General features: G+C 52.8%; 2 protein-coding genes across 5 annotated transcripts in view; both read left to right on the forward strand.

Annotated features, from left to right (window-relative positions):
• PPP1R7 (protein phosphatase 1 regulatory subunit 7) overlaps positions 1-15,776 on the forward strand; it is a 46,525-nt gene extending 30,749 nt beyond the window's left edge. For 2 of the 3 annotated variants that reach the window (XM_025405536.1, XM_025405537.1), the window contains one exon: positions 7,083-7,457. In XM_025405536.1, coding sequence (XP_025261321.1) covers positions 7,083-7,259 — 177 coding nt within the window. In that variant the 3' untranslated portion in view covers positions 7,260-7,457. Of the gene's footprint in view, positions 1-7,082; positions 7,458-15,762 lie in introns of those variants that run through there. The other variant, XM_025405540.1, reaches the window with a different exon arrangement.
• Positions 12,778-19,642, forward strand: part of ANO7 (anoctamin 7) — a 39,207-nt gene continuing 32,342 nt past the window's right edge. The window contains exons 1-3 of one of the 2 annotated variants that reach the window (XM_025405535.1): positions 12,778-13,029; positions 14,398-14,512; positions 15,507-15,570. In XM_025405535.1, the coding sequence (XP_025261320.1) occupies positions 12,875-13,029; positions 14,398-14,512; positions 15,507-15,570 (334 nt within the window). In that variant the 5' untranslated portion in view covers positions 12,778-12,874. The remainder of the gene's footprint in view (positions 13,030-14,397; positions 14,513-15,506; positions 15,571-19,642) is intronic. The other variant, XM_025405534.1, reaches the window with a different exon arrangement.

Below are 19,642 nucleotides of genomic sequence, written 5' to 3' on the forward strand. Positions count from 1 at the left end.
CCAAAGCCTATAAAAACATTTACCTGATTGACTCCTAAAATTGTATGTTTTATATTTTATGTCTTTTCTGCAACTTAGGGAATAACTCAATTGCCATATAGGCATATGGTGACTTTTTTTTTTTTTTTTTTTTTTTTTTTTTGAGACGGAGTCTCACTGTTGCCCAGGCTGGAGTGCAGTGGCGCGATCTCAGGTCACTGCAACTTCCACCTCCCGGGTTCAAGCAATTCTCCTACCTCAGCCTCCTGAGTAGCTGGGACTCCAGGTGCCCGCCACCACACCCGGCTAATTTTTGCATTTTTAGTAGAGACGGGATTTCACCATATTGGTCAGACTGGTCTCAAACTCCTGACCTTGTGATCGACCCGCCTCAGTCTCCCAAAGTGCTGGGATTATAGGCGCGAGCCACTGCGCCCAGCTTATGATGACATATTATGCCACCATAAATGAAATCTTAAAAGCAATCATGATTGTAAAGGATATTTAATTACAGGAAAATGTTCATGATATAGAAGTAGTGAAAAAGAAAAATGCCAAATATTTTTGGTGAGATCTAGTTATTCTTAAATTCAATGCACGTAGACACCAGAGAAAAGACTGGAAGGAGGCCGGGCGTGGTGGCTCACTCCTGTAATCCCAGCACTTTGTGAGGCTGAGGCGGGCGGATCACAAGGTCGGGAGATCAAGACCATCCTAACACAGTGAAACCCCATCTCTACTAAAAATACAGAAGTATTAGCCGGGTGTGGTGGTGGGTGCCTATAGACCCAGCTACTCGGGAGGCTGAGGCAGAAGATGGTGTGAACCCAGGAGGCGGAGCTTGCAGTGAGCCAAGATCTCGCCACTGCACTCCAGCCTGGGCGACAGAGCGAGACTCCGTCTCAAAAAAATAAAAAAAGAAAAGACACTGGAAGGAAATGTGCCAAAACGAGAAGCCCTTGTGGGTAGTTGGTTTCTTTTTTCTTTTATACTCTATAGTTCTTCTGAATTTTCTGTAATGAGCATGTATTTTTTTTTTTTTTTTTTTTTTTTTGAGATGGAGTCTCACTCTGTTGCCAGGCTGAAATGTAGTGGCGTGATCTCGGCTCACTGTAACCTCTGCCTCCCGGGTTCAAGCAATTCTTTTGCCTCAGCCTCCCGAGTAGCTAGGACTACAGGCACGCACCACCATGCCCAACTAACTTTTTTTTTTTTTTTTTTTTTTTTTTTTGGGGATGATTCCTGTGAGCCCCAGAGGTGGGTGCAGGGGGGGGTTTCGGGNGGCGCCCGCCACCACGCCCGGCTAGTTTTTGTATTTTTAGTAGAGACGGGGTTTCACCATGTTAGCCAGGATGGTCTCGATCTCCTGACCTCGTGATCCACCCGCCTCGGCCTCCCAAAGTGCTGGGATTACAGGCTTGAGCCATCGCGCCCGGCCGCCCAACTAACTTTTGTATTTAAGAGGCAGGGTTTCACCATCTTGGCCAGGCTGGTCTTGATATCTTGACCTTGTGATCCGCCCGCCCCGGCCTCCCAAAGTGCTGGGATTATAGGCGTGAGCCATTGTGCCTGGCATATTTCTTTTATAATTGAAAAAAAAGTTTTAAAAATCTGTTCTAAAAGAACTTACATGCAGTATCAACCCTCTTGATATATATGTTCGCAAAAAAAAGATTAGAAGAAAATGTAACAAAATATTACACATAGTTTTCTTTGTGTGGTGAGATTGTGCATGATTTTTAGTTTATTCTCTATACTTTTCTATATTTCTCAATTTTTGTTTGTGAGGACTTTTCTCAGGAGCAACAATGGAAAAGACAGATGTGTTTTGCATTTGTTTTCAAATGAAAGCTGAATTGAGACCGTAAAGGGCTGTGCAGGATGTTGAGTCCTGTAGCTGACCAGAGCCCGTAAAGGGCCAGCTGAACCAGGGCCCTCCAGAGCTGTCACTACAGGGCGTGCAGACTTGGATGGAGGCAGTGGCAGCAGAGACAGAAAGAAGGGAATGAGCTCAAGAGAAAGTCAAGGGAGAGCGAGCAGATCACCTAAGGGAGAGGCAGGGCTCACTGAGTTTCGAGGAAAGACAGAGGCAGTGAAGCCCAGCATGGTCGGCCAGGGCTGATTCCACAGGAAGAAGGCAGCAGCTGGGCTGGGAGCTGTCTCCATGGCTTCCTCTTCACCATGCATTACTACTGCTCACAAAAGCCAGAATGGACAAATTCCCAGTCCATAGTATACTGCCTGCCATCGATTGATCGGTCAATCAATGGATTAATTATATACAGATAATGATGGATAAACATATTAATAAAAACATATATGTATTTCCTTATTTTTGCAGAGAAGCACTAGAAACATAAACCAGTATAACGAGTTACCTTTGGGGCATGAAGACATGGTGAGGTGGACAGGATGGGGAAAGAATGAGACTTCTCTGAATATACCTTTTTATAGAATTTTGGCTTTTGAGCCAGGTAAATGCTTTACCCATTAAAATTTTTTTACTTAAAATTGAAAATGAACTGATACATAAGAACCTAACAGTATTCCAGATGGGTGCTGTGATCACAAAAGAATTCTTTCAAGTAACTTTGCAAACAGTTCTCTGAGTCGATGGCCTTTGTGAGAGAGTCTAAGGAGAGAAATACTCTGAGGAAACCTTGAACTTCACTCAATAGTTGTATTAGCAGTAATGTTGCTTTTGTCATTTTGAAACTATTTTAAATATGTTACTGGATAAATACATAATGTGAGTAGAATCCTACCTAACATTCTGTGTACGAGAAAATAGACACATGCATAAAATCAGCTAAGAAACGAGCTACTGTCAACTTTGGATTTGGAGGCACTTTTGCTATGAGGGAGTGACAGCTGGCAGCCTCACCATCCCCACAGACAGCTCTCGATGTGGCCATGCCTGTGTCTGGCAGCGTCACCGTCCCCACGGATGGCTCTCGATGGGCCGTGCCTGTGTCTGGCAGCGTCACCGTCCCCACGGATGGCTGTTGATGGGCCGTGCCTGTGTCACACACCTCCTTTGTTAAACTGTCATGGAGATTTTCAGAAAGTAAGTGATTTTTACATTCTACCGGTTGTTTATGAAATGTATCTTTTTTTTTTTTTTGAGACGGAGTCTTTGCTCTGTCACCCAGGCTGGAGTGCAGTGGCGCGATCTCGGCTCACTGCAAGCTCCGCCTCCCGGGTTTACGCCATTCTCCTGCCTCAGCCTCCTGAGTAGCTGGGACTACAGGCGCCCGCCACCACGCCCGGCTAATTTTTTGTATTTTTAGTAGAGACGGGGTTTCACTGTGTTAGCCAGGATGGTCTCGATCTCCTGACCTTGTGATCCGCCCGTCTCGGCCTCCCAAAGTGCTGGGATTACATATGAAATGTATCTTAAGAATTCTACCCATCTTTTGTTTAAAATGTTACTGAGTTTAGGGTAATTAATGTAAATTTCCTATAATATCAGACAAAAAGTAGTAAAGGGAAATACAGGTATCGTATGTATGTATATACAAAATACACACATACAAAACCCCGTAAATACAAAATGCAAGTTTGGGTTCCAAGGGAGTCTGCCAGAAAAACGTCAACCAAGAAGATGTTCTCTAGCAGAATCCCAGCCGTTGGTTCGGGCGAGGGATCAGCAGCTGCTGAGATAACTGGGAAGGATGTTGAAGAAGGGATGTTGGCACACATGCCCAAGGATCATGCCACAGAGAACTGGCTATTTGCAAAGTACAAGCATGTTCCCAGAGTCATCTGGGGTCACCAGCTGATCTGCAATGATAAAACTTAGATCCCTAATTGTGGGACCACCTGATGTGCCATGTCCCCAGTGTGAGTCATCTCTGCAGTATACCTCCCAAAAATGTTTACTCTGATCTAACCAAGCATTCGTACCTAACTTCGAGTTTATGGGTAGTATAAGAGCTAGAGGAACAAGCTAAATGACAATGAGGGATACTTTACAAGACACTTCTTCAAAAAGTCAATTTTAGTTTTTTTTAAAAAAGTGTGAGAAGGACGTGGGAGGTGCTCAAGATTAGAAGAGACTGAAATGGTCCCTCTGGGGGAAAGGAATGTGCCCGCGCTCCCCAGCCAGGCTCCCTGACAGCCCCAGTGTACAGAACTTGACAAGAGAAACATAAGGCCATCTTTTTTCCATTGTGACTGTAACATCTTTGCCCCATCCTGGGATTCAGGAGCCTCTGGAATGTCTGTGGAGACAGAGTCTCATACAAGTGGATATTTTTAGTTCCATTTTGGAAAAATGCAAAGATAAGAATCTCTGAAAGTTACCAATATCAAACACATTATTTACAATGCACCATTAGTGGTGAGTAAAATTCCCTGTGTTATGTTTACTAAGTCCTGGAGGAAACTTCTCTGAGATTGGCGGTGCTATGGAAAATTACAAAATCTGCAATTTATAAAGGTGGTCCGCCAATCTAGACTAATAATGACATTGGAAAGTGCTGTGACATGTGAGACAAGAAGCATCTGGTGTGTGACAAACACAAATACGTCACATATCGAGAAAGAAGAGGAGGTGACACAGCTTGAAGACCTCCCACACCAGAGTTGAAAGCCTGAGTCAACCGCCAGGGATGTTTTGAATCATTTTTTAAATAGACTATGCTACAAGAAAATCTTATTTCTTCCACACAGTGTAATATTGCTACTTTTATTAAGTGAATGTCCTTTTTGTGTGTTTTAAGGTAAAAGTGGTTAAGGCAGTGGTGTTCAATCTTTGGGCTTCCCTGGGCCACACTGGAAAAAAGAAGAATTATCTTGGGCCACACATAAAATACACTAACAGTCACTGATAAGCTGAAAAAAAAAAAAACCACACACACACACACACACACGCGCGAAAAAAATCGCAAGAAAATCTCAAAATGTTTTTAAGCTTACACGTTTGCATTGGGCCTCATTCAAAGCCGTCCTGGGCCATTTACGGCCCGCAGGCCATGGGTTGAACAAGCTTGGTTTAAGGCGTGTGTGTGCATCATTTTCATGACTCTCTGCTTTAAGGGGCTCTTTCTATTTGACCAGTTACTGACCAGTCACAGGCCTGGCAGGTGGATGGCTTCCCCTGTAATTCTAATGTTGCAGGCTCTGCATTGGCCACACAGCCAGCAGGGTGGTATGAGTGTAGTAACAATAGCATTTAAGAATGTATCCTCATGTCACTTCCTGTGGAGGGACTAGTCGGGATGGCAGCAGGGCACCAGCCCTGGTGGTGCGGCTCTTCCCAGCAGGTTTCAGTCCCTCTTCAAGGACTAAGCTCTAGGATTTGGAAATCTTGGTTTCCCAAAGCTGGTACACACTAGACCCACAAGAGGTTCTGTGAAGATAGGGTTCCTCAGGCCAGGCGCAGTGGCTCACACCTGTAATCCCAGCACTTTGGGAGGCTGAGGCAGGTGGATCACCTGAGGTCAGGAGTTCAAGACCAGGCTGGCCAACATAGTGAAACCCCATCTCTACAAAAATATAAAAATTAGCCGAGCATGATGGTGAGTGCCTGTAGTCCTAGCTACTCGGGAGGCTGAGGTGGGAGAATCGCTTGAACCTGGGAGGCGGAGGTTGCAGTGAGCCGAGATTGCCCCATTGCACTCCAGCCTGGTGACAGAGCAAGACTCCATCTCAAAAAAAAAAGAAAATAGGGTTCCTCAAACAGGCGAACCTGTGAGATGCACATTATATTTCTCTCTGGGAGGCCCCTAACACACGGTAAGTTACTAAAGACAGCCTGGCTATGACAGTGGACCTGGTGCCAAACTAGCCCTCCTGCCACAGACAGATAGAAAACTAGGAAACAACTCTATTCAGGCAGTGGACAGCGGGCAGCACGCGCCTGCAGGCTCTGAGGAGGGAGTTCCAGCGGCAGCCCCGTGACCGCCCCACTCCTTACCTGGGACGCTTCCCAAGCAGAACACAGTGCTTCTGAGTGGAAGAAGCTGAGCTCAGCATCTCTGGCAGCTAGAGTGTGCACGACGGCCCTGGAGAGAAGGGGAGCTGTGCAGAGCAGGGGCCCCCCAGTCGGACCAAGCTGTGGGCAGGGCAACGTGGGCCCCAGAGTAGAACACCCCTGCTTGCATTCCATTCCACACGGACAGTTCCCATCCTAACTTCTCTGTAAAAGGAGTCAAAGTCTGTCACCCTATAATGAGTGCCCCTGGCTCTGCCCGTTGTAGGTTCACAACAAGTCCAGCTGCCTCTTCAGGAGTAGTGCCCCTCCTCTTGCCACCGTGGTTTGCCTGGCAGGCCACGAGGCCGGGCAGCTCTGAAGAGGTGATTTCTACACACAGGGTGATTGAAAGTGAGGGTCAAACCAACAAGCCTTGAAGCTGAACTGGCTCCCCTTGTTCTGGAGATGGCGCCACTGCACTCCAGCCTGGGCGGCAGAGCAAGACTCTGTCTCAAAAAAAAAAAAAGACATGCAAGAGAACTCTTCCTGCCAAAGGCAGGTCCCTCCAACTGGGCATGGCAGGGCCAAGACGGTAAAATGTAGCTTGCTCTGAGCCTGCAACTCAACCTCTGAATCCCACCTGCGCACGATTTGGGTCCCTGCACATGGTATTGGGTGAAAGCAGCAGCTGGGACTTCCTTATGGAGAGAGCCATAGAGGTAATTTACAGAAGAGTTGAGAGTTTTAAGTAGAGTGGCCTCTGTCTGCTGTGTCACAGTGACAGTGCCGAGTGCAGCCTTGGGAACGATGGCTGAGAACTGGTTTGTAGAAAGTGCAGCCCGCCTTGCTTTGACACTTGCCGATGGACGAGTGTAGCAGGCAGAGGGCCAGGACTGCTCTGTCTTTCCTCTGCTGACCTGAATGTGGGCTTGGCCCTGTCATAGTGACTGGCCCAGGGTTGGGTATGGACAGGTAACTTGCACTTGGGATGTAGCTGAAGGTGGCCAGGATGCACCAAGAGGCCATGGAAGGTCCCGTGAGGTGCCAGGGAAGACCCACACCTGCTCACCATCTTCTGAGTAGGAAGGAGGAGGGTGGCTAGTGGCCCCCACCAGAGTTGAGGGCTGTGGGCTGTGAGGGCTGGGCTGTTTGGTTCTGAAGGCTTTTCTCCTGTGTGTGTCCCCAGATGAACGACAATCTCCTTGAGAGCTGGAGCGACCTCGACGAGCTGAAGGGAGCCAGGAGCCTGGAGACGGTGTACTTGGAGCGGAACCCCCTGCAGAAAGACCCCCAGTACCGGCGAAAGGTCATGCTCGCCCTCCCCTCCGTGCGGCAGATTGACGCCACGTTCGTCAGGTTCTGAGTCCTCCTTGCTCCTCCTATGGTCCCTGTCCTCGGAAGAACTGCCCAGCCACGGTTTTTTAACCCACCTGTTGCTCCTGAGGTCGTCACTATATCAACAGTCAAAAACCCAATGGCAATAAAGGCACTGAGGATAGCTGACGCGCGATGCCACGCGCCATTTTCAGATGCCATTGCAATTAAACCTTGCCACATGGTCCTCCTGGGTGATTGTGGACAGTTATTGTAGCCACAGAGAGCACATAAGACACGCTGCGTTCATTCACTAGAAATTCCTTTCTGTTTCCTTCTCTCAGAAGGCGGTCACGGTCCCCACCTGGGTTGTGTGAAACAGGGCCTGAGAGTGCTTTACAGGTATTCACGTGCTGTCCGAGTGGCATTCAGGGGCTGGCCCAGCTGGCCCTAGTCCTGGTGTGCAGGATTCAGGCAGTCCTGACGTGCAACAACTGAGGTTTTTTAGTCTTTTAAACCGACAATGCTAATTTTTTAAAAATTAGGTAAGTTAAAAAACATGGGTAAAAGCTAACTCAGTCCTGTGTGCTTGTGTTCCTTAGAGCTCTCCTTTAAAGAGTGCCGGGCAGGGCTGATTGCTTTCACGTGTGCCTGTCAGTTCTCACCACAGCCCTTGCCTGTGAGTGAAAGCTCAGGTGTGGGGAGGGCGTCCCGTGTCCCGGCGGTGCTGTGCTGCTGCCAGGATGCGAGCCCCACTGAGCTTCTCCAAAGTTGGCCTCCAAGGATCTGAACCCTTGGCCACTTGTGTAGTGGCCTCCTGTTCTCACCCCATTGTTATTTTGGCTTTTTTAATATAAAATGTACATTGACAGACACCCGAGGTCTGGATTTAATGCTACCAGGGCATCGTCACCTCCCAGGGTCTCAGATTTCTCCTCCCACAGAATGAGGGCCACATCATGTGGTCACCAAAGTCCCTTCTGCCTCCAGGACTCCAGACTCTAGAACCGTCTACTTGAGGAACCAGGACTCTAGAACCGTACTGTCCAGTGTGGTGGAGGCTGTAGTGAGCCACGATTGTACCCACTCCAGCCTGGGTGACAGACGGAGACCCTGTCTCAAAAAAAATAAAAAATTTTAAAAGGCCCCAAATTAATACCCAGCCATCTGTTCTTTAACAGACATTTTTACAAACATACAAAAAATGTGGAAGCAGTGAGAAAAGGTATGCTAAATCCAGCACAATCCTAATCAAAATGCCTTTTTTTTTTTTTTTTTTTTTTTTAAGGAGTCTCACTCTGTCACCCAGGCTGGAGTGCAATGGCACAATCTCAGTTCTCTGCAACCTCCACCTCCCGAGTTCAAGTGAATCTCCTGCCTCACCCTCCCTAGTAGCTGGGATTACAGGCACCCGCCACCACACCCGGTTGATTTTTGTATATTTAGTGGAGATGGGGTTTTGCCATGTTGGCCAGGCTGGTCCCAAACTCCTGACCTCAGGTGATCTGCCCTCGGCCTCCCAAAATGCTGGAATTACAGGGGTGAGCTACTGCTCCCAGCTGCCATTTGATTTTTTGAGACACATTAAATTCTAAAATTTACTTATTTTTCCTTTTTTTTTTTTTTTTTCTGAGACAGAGTCTTGCTCTGTCGCCAGGCTGGAGTGCAGTGGCGCAATCTATGCTCACTGCAAACTCCGCCTCCCGGGCTCAAGCGATTCTCCTGCCTCAGTCTCCAGAGTAGCTGGGACTACAGGCACGCGCCACTATGCGCAGCTAATTTTTGTATTTTTAGTAGAGACAGGGTTTCGCCATGTTGGCCAGGATGGTCTCAATCCCTTGACGTCGTGATCAACCCACCTCTACCTCCCAGAGTGCTGGGATTACAGGCGTGAACCACTGCTCCCAGCTTTTTCTTTTTCTTTTTTTGGCGACCAGGGTCTTGCTGTATTGCCCAGGCAAGTCTCAAACTCCTAGGTTCAAGCTATCCTTCCATCTCTGCCTCCCTAAGAGCTGGGATTATAGGTGTGAGCCACTGCGCCCGACAAATTCTAAAATTGATATGGAAGAAAAAAGTCAACACTGTGGTTCAATTCATTTTGAAAAAGAGCTGGGAGAGACGCTTTCCTACCAGATCCTGAGTGCTGCAAACCCACAGTGAGAGTGTGGGGGAGGCGTGACCTAACAGCACCAAGACAGGGACCCAGGGGACTCGGGGACTCGGGGACTGGGAAAACCTCAGCGGGGCCGGGGACTCGGGGGCTGGGAAAAGTGTCGAGACAGGGATACCTCAGCAGGGACCCGGGGGAATCGGGGACTGGGAAAAGTGTCAAGACAGGGATACCTCAGCAGGGACCCAGGGGACTCGGGGACTGGGAAAAGTGTCAAGACAGGGATACCTCAGCAGGGACCCAGGGGACTCGGGGACTGGGAAAAGTGTCCCGGGGTTTGGGAGGGGTGGACAGTGTCCTCGTGGTGTTGGCAAAGTGTGCTATGTGGAAAAATGAACACTGCCCCTCCCTGGCATCACGCAGGGTGGGCTCCAGAGTGATTGGTGATTCCTATGCAGTGGTAAAATAGAAAATTAGTAGAAAATAATATGGGAGGCTGGGCGTAGTGGCTCGTGCCTGTAATCGTAGCACTTTTGGAGGTCAAGGCGGGTGGATTGCTTGACCTCAGGAGTTCAAGACCAGCCTGGATAACATGGTGAAAACCTGTCTCTACTTTAAAAAAACACAAAACTTAGCCGGGCGTGGTGGCAGCCACCTGTAGTCCCAGCTACTCGAGAGGCTAAGGTGGCAGAATCGCTTGAACCTGGGAGGGAGAGTTTGCAGTGAGCCGAGATCTCGCCACTAGCACTCCAGCCTGGGCAACAGAGTGAGACCCTGTCTCACACCCAAAAAAAAAGAAAAAAGAATGTGGAAAGGTGGGTATGTGAGCTAGCAGTGGAGAAGAGCTTAAAACTCCCCAAGGCCAGGTGCCGTGGCTCACGCCTGTAATCCCAGCACTTTGGGAGGCCAAGGTGGGCGGATCACAAGGTCAGGAGTTCAAGACCAGCCTGGCCAACATGGTGAAACCCCGTCTCTGCTAAAAATACAAAAAATTAGCCAGGTGTGGTGGCAGGCGCCTGTAATCCCAGCTACTCGAGGCTGATGCAAGAGAATTGCTTGAACCCAGGAGGTGGAGGTTGCAGTGAGCCGAGATTGTGCCATTGCACTCCAGCCTGGGCAACAGAGCAAGACTCTTACCTCGAAAAAAAAACAAACGAAAAAAACTCCACAGGCACAACTGTAAGACAAGATTTTGATGGGTTTGTTTACATAAAATTTTACATAGAACAAAAATAAGGAATAATGCATGAATAATGGCAACAGTAGATTAAGAGAAGGTGTTTGCAGCCTTTAAAATTGGCAAGGCTTACTATTTAGAACTCCCACACATCAAATAAAGGAGACAGGAATCCTGACGGAAACGCAGGCCAAGGGCCGGAGTGGGCCACTCAGAGACCAGGGGCCAGTGGCCTGTGTGGAGCCGCCGTCCACAGGCAGCTGGGGTGCTGGCTGCACCTGCAGACAGGAAGGTTAGAAAGCGGGCAGTGCAGGCATCCAAGAGTCCGTCCCCTGCGACCCAGCCACTGTCCATCCAGCAGGGCTCGCGTGTGGCCGGGGTGCAGTGCCAGGGTCCTCGCGGAGGGAGCCCTGCACATGCCTCCAGCCTCAGAAGGAGGCTGAACTTGAGTGCGGGCTCCTGACCACCACTACTTGCACCTCCACTAACTACACCCCTAAATATGTCCGTAAATGTTACCAAGATTGGTATAAAACGTTATAGCCAAAGGAAGATGGTGCAGCAGATTCTGGGCCTGGGCTCTTCCACTGCCTGGAACCCAGCGAGCCCCCTGTGCTGGTTGTCGCGGCTTTTCTGCCTCCCTCCCTTCCTTCCTTTCCTTCAAAAGTAACACAACTTGAAAAACCACCCACCCAAACAGAGTTGTCTGAAGTGAAAACGGAAAGACATTCCCCGGGCCGAACCCCTTTAGGTGCTGTGCGTGCACATGTCCCTCAGAGGGCTCCCACTGCGGTGTGGTCACCTCCAGCTTTAGGTGCTGTGCGTGCACGTGTCCCTCAGAGGGCTCCCGCTGCGGTGTGGTCACCTCCAGCAGCCGGTCCTGCAGCTCTTGAGTAGACAGCCCTGAGGCCACCAGAGCCACTTTGTCACCAGGAGCAGAGAGCCAGGAGCTCCTGGGAGGTGGCACATCTTCCTGGGAGGGTCCTCGGCCAGTGACTGAGCAGAGTGAGAGCCCACAGTTGCATCCAGGTGAGGAAACGCTGAGCCTTGCCTCCCCTGCAGTGCCCATGGCAGGCAGAGGCCGCCCTCCACAGGACTTGGGGAGATGGGGCCCCGCCCATCCTCCCTCCCCTCCTGCCTCCCAACTCCTTTCCTGGTTTCCGGAGCACTTCCCCAGCCCAGCCCTGTCCAGGGATCCATCTCAGGCGCCTGCAGGCCGAGCTTGGCCACAGCAGAGACCTCTCATGCAGATGCCCTGAGGTCCGGAGCCCCAAGGTCCCGCCGCCCAGGCTCTGCTGGTCCTGACAGAATCCGGCCTGCAGGGCCTTCCCGCTGTTCCAAGGCACAACACAGGTCCAAGAACAGGGCTCCCTGGGAGGTGCCAAGCACAGAGGGGCATAGCTATAGGGGAGAGCTGCAGCCAGGATGAGGGTCCGCCTGGAGGGATTTCAACAGGAGGAAGGGGGCACCTGGAACAGCAAGCTGGGCTTGGGGCTCCCCAGTGGAGTTGTGCGGGGAGGGCAGGGAGCATGAGTGGTAGGTTCTCAGACCCTGCCGGGCACCGAGGAGGAAAGGGGGAGAGGGAGGGAGAGGGGAAGAGGAGGAGCAGGGAGAAAGGATAGCAGGAGAAGGAAGAGGAGAGGGAGAAGTGGGTGGGGGAGGAGGGGGGAGAAACAATAGGAGGAGGGAGAGTGGGGAGAAAGGATAGGTGGAGAAGGAGGAGGAGTAGGGGGGAGAAATGATAGGAGGAGAAGGAAGAGGGGGAAGGTGGAGAGAAAGGATAGGAGGAGGAGGGGGAAGGAGAAGGAGGAGAAGGAGGGCAGAGAGGATGGGAGGACAGCTAGGACCCCTGCTGTCCTTTTGCAGATGGGGCCCTGAGCATAGGATGTGCCTGAGGTCACCCCTCAGGCATTAGCAGAGCCAGCACTGTGACCTGGGTCTACCAATCTCCCCAGCCCCCAGGTGAAACCCTGGCCCACCACTCAGCACATACTACGTAACCTCAAGGAGCCTCAGTTTCCCTCCATGTAAACACAGCTTGCTAGGCTGCCTGGCGGGGCTTGCAGCAGAGGTGGCACCTGTGGCTGTTCCTGCGGAATCCCACCTCCCCGTGACCCTCCAAGGCAGCAGTTATGACAGCTGATGCCAGCCCTGAAATCTCTAAGCAAATAAGGATCCCAGGAGGGCGGCAGCATTTGCATGCGGGTGTGTGAAAGCCCAGCCCAGTGGGCTGCCTCTGTTTGCAACTCTGAGCCCCACACCCCTTTTTTAAACAAAGACAGATCCTGCTCCAGGAGCCAGGAAGCCTTTCCCTGGCCAGCTGTGCTGGGCCCCTCCCCTGCCTGCTTCCCGGCCCACGTGCAGGCAAGGAGAGGGCATGCGAGTGGCTGCCACTGCCTGGGCGGGGCTCCAAGGACTGCCCCTCCCCACCCTCTGTCCCGTAGTGGTGCCCGGACTCTACTGCCAAGACCAGGCTCACGTTGAGAGGTGGGCTATGACCTCCGAGGCCTCTTCTGGAAGCCACTGTGCCAGGTGAGGACCCAGCCTAGACGTGCGGGCCACGGGGAGAAGGTGGAGCGTTGGACTCTGGGGAGGCAGGGCGGCACCCCAGCCCACCAGGACCTTCACACACCCTGGCCTGTGGGGAGGCAGTGCCAGGGCCCGCCCTGGTCCCCAGAGCCCCATGGGACACAAGGAGGGACACACGCTCACTGCGGCTCTGGACAGGGCACACCCAGGGTTGGTTTCCTGCCTGCCCAGGTACTCCCCCATGGAGCAGGTCCCTTCGCTGGGGTGGGGGCATCCCCCATTCTTTCTGCAGAGAGCTCTGAGGAGGGGCCCGCCTGCCCACCACAGCGGGATGGGGGCACGGGGGGCTGAGGGGTGGCCGAAACAGCGGGATGGGGGCACGGGGGGCTGAGGGGTGGCCGAAACAGCGGGATGGGGGGCGGGGGGCTGAGGGGTGGTCGAAACTCCTCGGGGACTCTCCTCCAGGAACACCCCTCGGTCCGTAGTGAGGCTCCCAGCCTGGGGCCGGGGCTGAGTCCTAACACTGACACCTGGCTTGGGCTTCAGGGGCAGGCAGGCGCAGGTGGTCCGCGCTCAGTCTCTGTCTCTCTGGGCCTCTGCTAATCCGAAGTGAAGGGTAGGACTAGAAGGTCACCCCCTCCGACCTCCTGTGGTGCCTCCACGGTCACACCCTCCGGTCATTATCGCAACTCAAAACGCCAGCCCCAGCTCGAAACCCCTCCCTCCAGGGCCACAGATGTCATGCTCTTGGCCCCATTTTGCCAGCCGGAGACTGGGAGCCACAGCACCTGTCCTCCCACAGAGAGAGACCCCTGGGGCTAAGGTGCGGGAGGAAGCTGGGACCCCCAAGAGGAGTGAGGCCGGGCTCCATCAGGCACACCTTGCTGGGGAGCTCAGGGCCTCGGGGTCCTGGCATTGGTCCTCAGGCCATGAGCGAAGGCAGGCAACTTGAGGGGTTGCCTGTCCCTGGCTCACATAGCTCCACCCTACAGATAAAGAGAGGGAGGGTTGTCTGTACTCCAGGCCCACCTTTCTGGGCCTTCTCAGGCTCCACTGAGTACCCAGGCAGAGTGGACGGTATTCAGGACTGGGGGACATGGGCACTCACTGGATGGACAGACGGACAGACGCCTGCTGTGCCAGGCCTGCCAGACACTCCCTCCCCAGCACTGGTTTCTCCCTGGAACTAGTGACGGGCTAGGAGGTTCTCCATGTGCTCATGGCCAGGAGTCTGCCGGGCCTGCACGGCCCCATTCTACTCTGAGTCAAGTCTGTAAAGTGAGCTCACTGCAGGCAGTGTGGTGGCTCCAGGGGTGGGTCTCACGCATCTCCTTTCTGACCCCCGTCCCCACCCAACCTTGGCGGGTGCAGGAGCAGGATGCTGCGGCGGCGGGCCCAGGAAGAGGACAGCACCGTCCTGATCAATGTGAGCCCCCCTGAGGCAGAGAATAGGGGCTCTTACGGGAGCACAGCCCACACCTCGGAGGTAACACAGCGCCCAGGAGACCGTGGTGCGACTTGGGAGGTCCTCCGCTGCCTGGGTCTATGTCCCCACCCTGGGCCCAGAGCCTTTGGGGGTGGATGGGCATCACCGTGTTTCCCCTGCATCCCCTGGCAACCCCCAAGCCCTTGCCACCCTGTCCTCAACACACAGTCAGATCACCGCCCGCCTGGCCCGGCCTGGCTGTGGAGAACTGAGCAGAACCCACTGGTGTTCAGACAGGAACCCCAGGAGGGTAAGGGGGGCCCGGCCAGGCAAAGGCAAGACCAGGGCAGGGCCCTCCCTGTGGGGCCAGTCCCAGTCAGTGCAGAGCCACAGCAGCACCCAGGTCCATCTGTAGGGCTCCACCTCGTCACTAGGAGGCCATGGATGCGCTGTGAGCCTGTGGGGAGAGGCTGAGTCCCGGGCCTTCAAGGCCATGCAGGTGGCCCTGGCCGTGGAGGGCCCTCTTCCTGGTTCTTCTGGGCCACACATCTGCCCCAGCAGCCTGCGGGTGGACATGGGGCCCCTTCCTGCTGCCCCAAGCACAGCTGAGAGGAGCCTCCAGGGAGGGCGCAGGGCCTCTCACCTCGAGCATTTAGACACTCTCGGTCGCCATGGCCACCTCTGTCCTCAGGGCCACTTTGGGAGCAGTCCGGCTCCCCTCTGCCCCTGGAGGCCAGCAGGGTAGGCACCCCTGCTCCTGGCCATGCTTCCCGCCAACCTGACCCTTGCCATGGGCCTGGCCTGAGGAGGAGGGGAGCCGGCTGGAGGCCCGGGGCTGGTGGTGCCCTCTGGCCCTGCCTGCCACTCCCCGCACCTGTGCTTCCCCCTGCCAACCTCCACCCCTACCCACCCGCCACACACTCTTCTGTGGTCCTGAGTGTTCTGGGGCAGGGCAGGGACGGGTTGGAGGCGAGGACGGCTGCAGGGTGGGGTGGGTTGGAGTGGTCATCGTGGGCAGATGTTGATATGCTCCTCCATCCTCCGTGCCTTCCAGCCAGGTGGACAGCAAGCGGCCGCCTGCAGAGCTGGAGCTGGGAACCCTGCCAAGCCCCGGATTGGTGAGCCCCTCCCAGCATCTGTACCACACCCGTGTTGGTCCTGAGGGTGGGGACACCACTGGGGTGCCCCCAGGGGCAGCAGGCCGGGGGTGGCCTCCTCAGTAACCAGGACACCCTGGGGCCATTTGCTTGGAGATGGGGCACTGGGGTGAGGGCCTTGGGGTGAGCAAACCATAGCAGGAAGAACAGCAGGAAAGGGGGCTCCCTACTGATGGGGTGGGGCCAGGAGGGCTCTGGAGAGCAGACAGGGCGGCCCCCTCCCTCCTGCTCCCGTCCCCTCTACCATCCTCCAGCTGTTCAGCCACAACTCAGGTCATTTCTGACTCTTATCTCTTGCACTCCACCCCTTTTATACCTTCAAACTCTCTTTGATCCACCCCCAACCCACTGCCTCTGTCTGCCTGGAGCTACCACCGACTCCCAGGGGATTGCACCAGCACCGCCTGGGCTCCCAGCACCCACCCTACCCACCCTGCTGTCCCCTCAGTCCCAGAGAGACCCTAACCTCCTCCCACCAGGATGGCTACTACTTAAAAAAAAAATCGGCCGGGTGCGGTGACTCACGCCTGTAATCCCAGCACTTTAGGAGGCCGAGGTGGGTGGATCATGAGATCAGGAGATCGAGACCATCCTGGCTAACACAGTGAAACCCTGTCTCTACTAAAAACTAGCTGGGTGTGGTGGCGGGTGCCTTTAGTCCCAGCTACTCGGGAGGCTGAGGCGGGAGAATGGCAGGAACCCGGGAGGCAGAGCTTGCAGTGAGCTGAGATGGTGCCACTGCACTCCAGCCTGGGCGACAGAGCGAGACTCCATCTCAAAAAAAAAAAAAATCACAAGTGTTGATGAGGATGAGCAGAAACTGGCTCACTTGTGCGTTGCTGGAGGGAGTGTAAAATGGTGCAGCTGGAAAACTAAGGAAAATAGCAGTTCCTCAGAGAATTCAGCAGAGTTCCCATAAGAGCCAGCACGTCCTCCCTGGATGAGCACCCACAAGCATGGGATGTGGGCCCCCGGGAGATACCTGTACAGCCGCAGCATCATTCACGGTAGCTGGAAGGCGTGCATTCGTCTGCCGGGACTGTCATAAGAAGTATCACAGCCTGGGCCAGGCACAGTGGCTCACGCCTGTAATCCCAGCACTTTGGGAGGCCGAGGTGGGTGGATCACCTGAGATCGGGAGTTTGAGACCAGCCCTATCAACATGGAGAAACCCTGTCTCTACTAAAACTACAAAATTAGCCAGGCGTGGTGGTACATGCCTGTAATCCTAGCTACTCAGGAGGCTGAGGCAGGATAATCGCTTGAACCCAAGAGGCGGAGGTCACAGTGAACCGAGGTCGCGCCGTTGCGCTCCAGCCTGGGCAACAAGAGCGAAACTCCAGCTCCAAGAAAAAAAAAGTACCACAACCTGTGGGGCTTAGATGGCAGAACTTTCCTTTCTTACACTCTGGGGGCTGAAGTCCGAGGTGAGGGTGAGGCAGGGCTGGTGGCTTGGAGGCCTCTCTTTGGCTGTTGCAGACGCGCCTTCTCCCTGTGTCCTCACACCCCTGGGGTCTCTTCCTCTTATAAGGACACCAGCTGTCATGGATTAGGGCCCATCCTAATAGCCATCATGGGTCTTTAATGACCTAATCTCCAAATACAGTTTCATTCTGAGGACTGAGGGGTGGGGCTTTGATATACTAATTTTGGGGAAACTTAGTTCAGCCCATATCAGGGTGGAAGCCATCCACGTGTCCACCTACAGACGACTAGGCAAGCAAAATGTGGTACTTCCATCCAACGTATTTATTCAGCCATAAAAAGGCAGGAAATTCTGACACAGGCTGCAACGGGGATGAGCCTTGAGGACGTTACGCTACGTGAAATCAGCCAGTCGCAAAAGGACAAATGTGATTCCACTTATATGAGGTCCCCAGAGAGTCAAATTCATAGAGAAGGTAGACTGGTGGGTGCCAGGGGCAGGGGCTGGGGAGGGGAGAGGGAGTTGGTGCTTCATGGGTGTAGGGGTTCAGTGGAGATGGATGGTGGTGATGGCGCAGAAGAATGTCAGTGTCCTCAGTACCAATGACCTGGACACTTAAATGTGGTTAAGATGGTTTTTGTTTGTTTGGGTTTTGTTTGTTTTCATTTATGTTTTTTGTTTTTTTGAGGCGGAGTCTCACTCTGTCACCCAGGCTGGAGCGCAGTGGTGCGATCTCGGCTCCCTGCAAGCTCCGCCTCCTGGGTTCAAGCTATTCTCCTGCCTCAGCCTCCTGAGTAGCTGGGACTACAGGTGCGCACCACCACGCCCGGCTAATTTTTGTGTTTTTAGTAGAGATGGGGTTTCGCCATTTTGGTCAGGCAGGTCTTAAACTCCTGACCTCAGGTGATCCACCTGTCTCGACCTCCCAAAGTGCTGGGATTATAAGCGTGAGCCACCACGCCCAGCCTAAGATGGTTTTTTCAAAACGTAGACAGCCCTTATTTTCTCAGAATCCTCCACACGCCCCCTCTGTGTGTGTGAGGCTTAAGTCATCCTCGCAGCTGCATGCGTGGCCATGGGCCCACCCCTCCCTCCCAACCCCACCAGGCCCTCAGACCACATCTCCTCCTACCACTCCTACCAGAAGCTCCCCACCCTTCTTTCCAAGACTGGCACCTCCCAAGATACAATCTTTTTTTTTTTTTTTTTTTTTTGAGACGGAGTCTCGCTCTGTACCCCAGGCTGGAGTGCAGTTGCGCAATCTCGGCTCACTACAAGCTCCGCCTCCCGGGTTCACGCCATTCTCCTGCCTCAGCCTCCCGAGTAGCTGGACTACAGGCGCCCGCCATCACGCCCGGCTAATTTTTTGTATTTTTAGTAGAGATGGGGTTTCACCGTGTTAGCCAGGATGGTCTTGATCTCTTGACCTTGTGATCCGCCCGCCTCGGCCTCCCAAAGTGCTGGGATTCCAGGCGTGAGCCACCGCGCCCGGCTGATACAATCATTTTAAACTTTCATATAAAGGTAGAATATATTCTATCCTCTGAGAAAATCATGCCTTTTATCAGTATTAATTGTGCCTAGAAAATTGTCTATCCATAATCATGCTTTGTGTCTTAAGATCCATTTGGCCTGGTATTGTTAATGTTTTGTCAGTTTTGTGTGTTCTGTTTTGTTTCAGAGGGATTAAGGTGTGCCTGATGTATTATTTCCCGTATTTAGAAAGTGAGTCTTTCACTCCATGAATTTGGTATTTTCCTCCGTTTATATAGGTCTACTTTAATTTCTTTTTCTTTTTTTTTTTTTTTTTTTTTTGAGACAGGGTTTCGCTCTTGTTGCCCAGGCTGGAGTGCAGTGGCGCGATCTTGGCTCACTGCAACCTCTGCCTCCCAGGTTCAAGTGATCTCTAGCCTCAGCCTCCTGAGTAGCTGGGATTACAAGCACCTGCCACCACGCCTGGTTAATTTTGTATTTTTAGTAGAGACGTGGTTTCTTCAAGTTGATCAGGCTGACTTCTCAAACTCCTGACTTCAGGTGATCTGCCCGCCTTGGCCTCCCAAAGTGCTAGGATTACAGGCGTGAGCCACAGCACCTGGCCTTTAATTTCTTTTTTGCTGCTTTTATGAGATCTTTCCTATCTTTTAGTAGATGTATTCCAAATAGCATTACTTGGAAAATTTCACTGCCTGTGTGTCATAGGTGTATAGAAATTACTTATTTCCCTTTTTTTTTTTTTTTTTTAAGATGGAGTCTCGCTCTCTTGCCCAGGCTAGAGTGCAGTGGTGTGTTCTCAGCTCACTGCAAACTCCACCTCCTGAGTTCACGCCATTCTCCTGCCTCAGCCTCCCGAGTAGCTGGGACTATAGGTGCCCGCCGCCATGTCCGGCTAATTTTTTGTATTTTTAGTAGAGACGGGGTTTCACTGTGTTAGCCAGGATGGTCTCGATCTCCTAACCTCGTGATCCGCCCACCTCAGCCTCCCAAAGTGCTGAGATTACAGGCGTGACCCACCATGCCCGGCCTCTTTTTTTTTTCTTTTTTTGGCGATGGAGTCTCACTTTGTCACCCAGGCTGGAGTGCCGTGGTGTGATCTCGGCTTACTGCAAC

The sequence above is a fragment of the Theropithecus gelada genome, chromosome 12, assembly GCF_003255815.1.
Source record: "Theropithecus gelada isolate Dixy chromosome 12, Tgel_1.0, whole genome shotgun sequence".
NCBI lineage: Eukaryota > Metazoa > Chordata > Mammalia > Primates > Cercopithecidae > Theropithecus > Theropithecus gelada.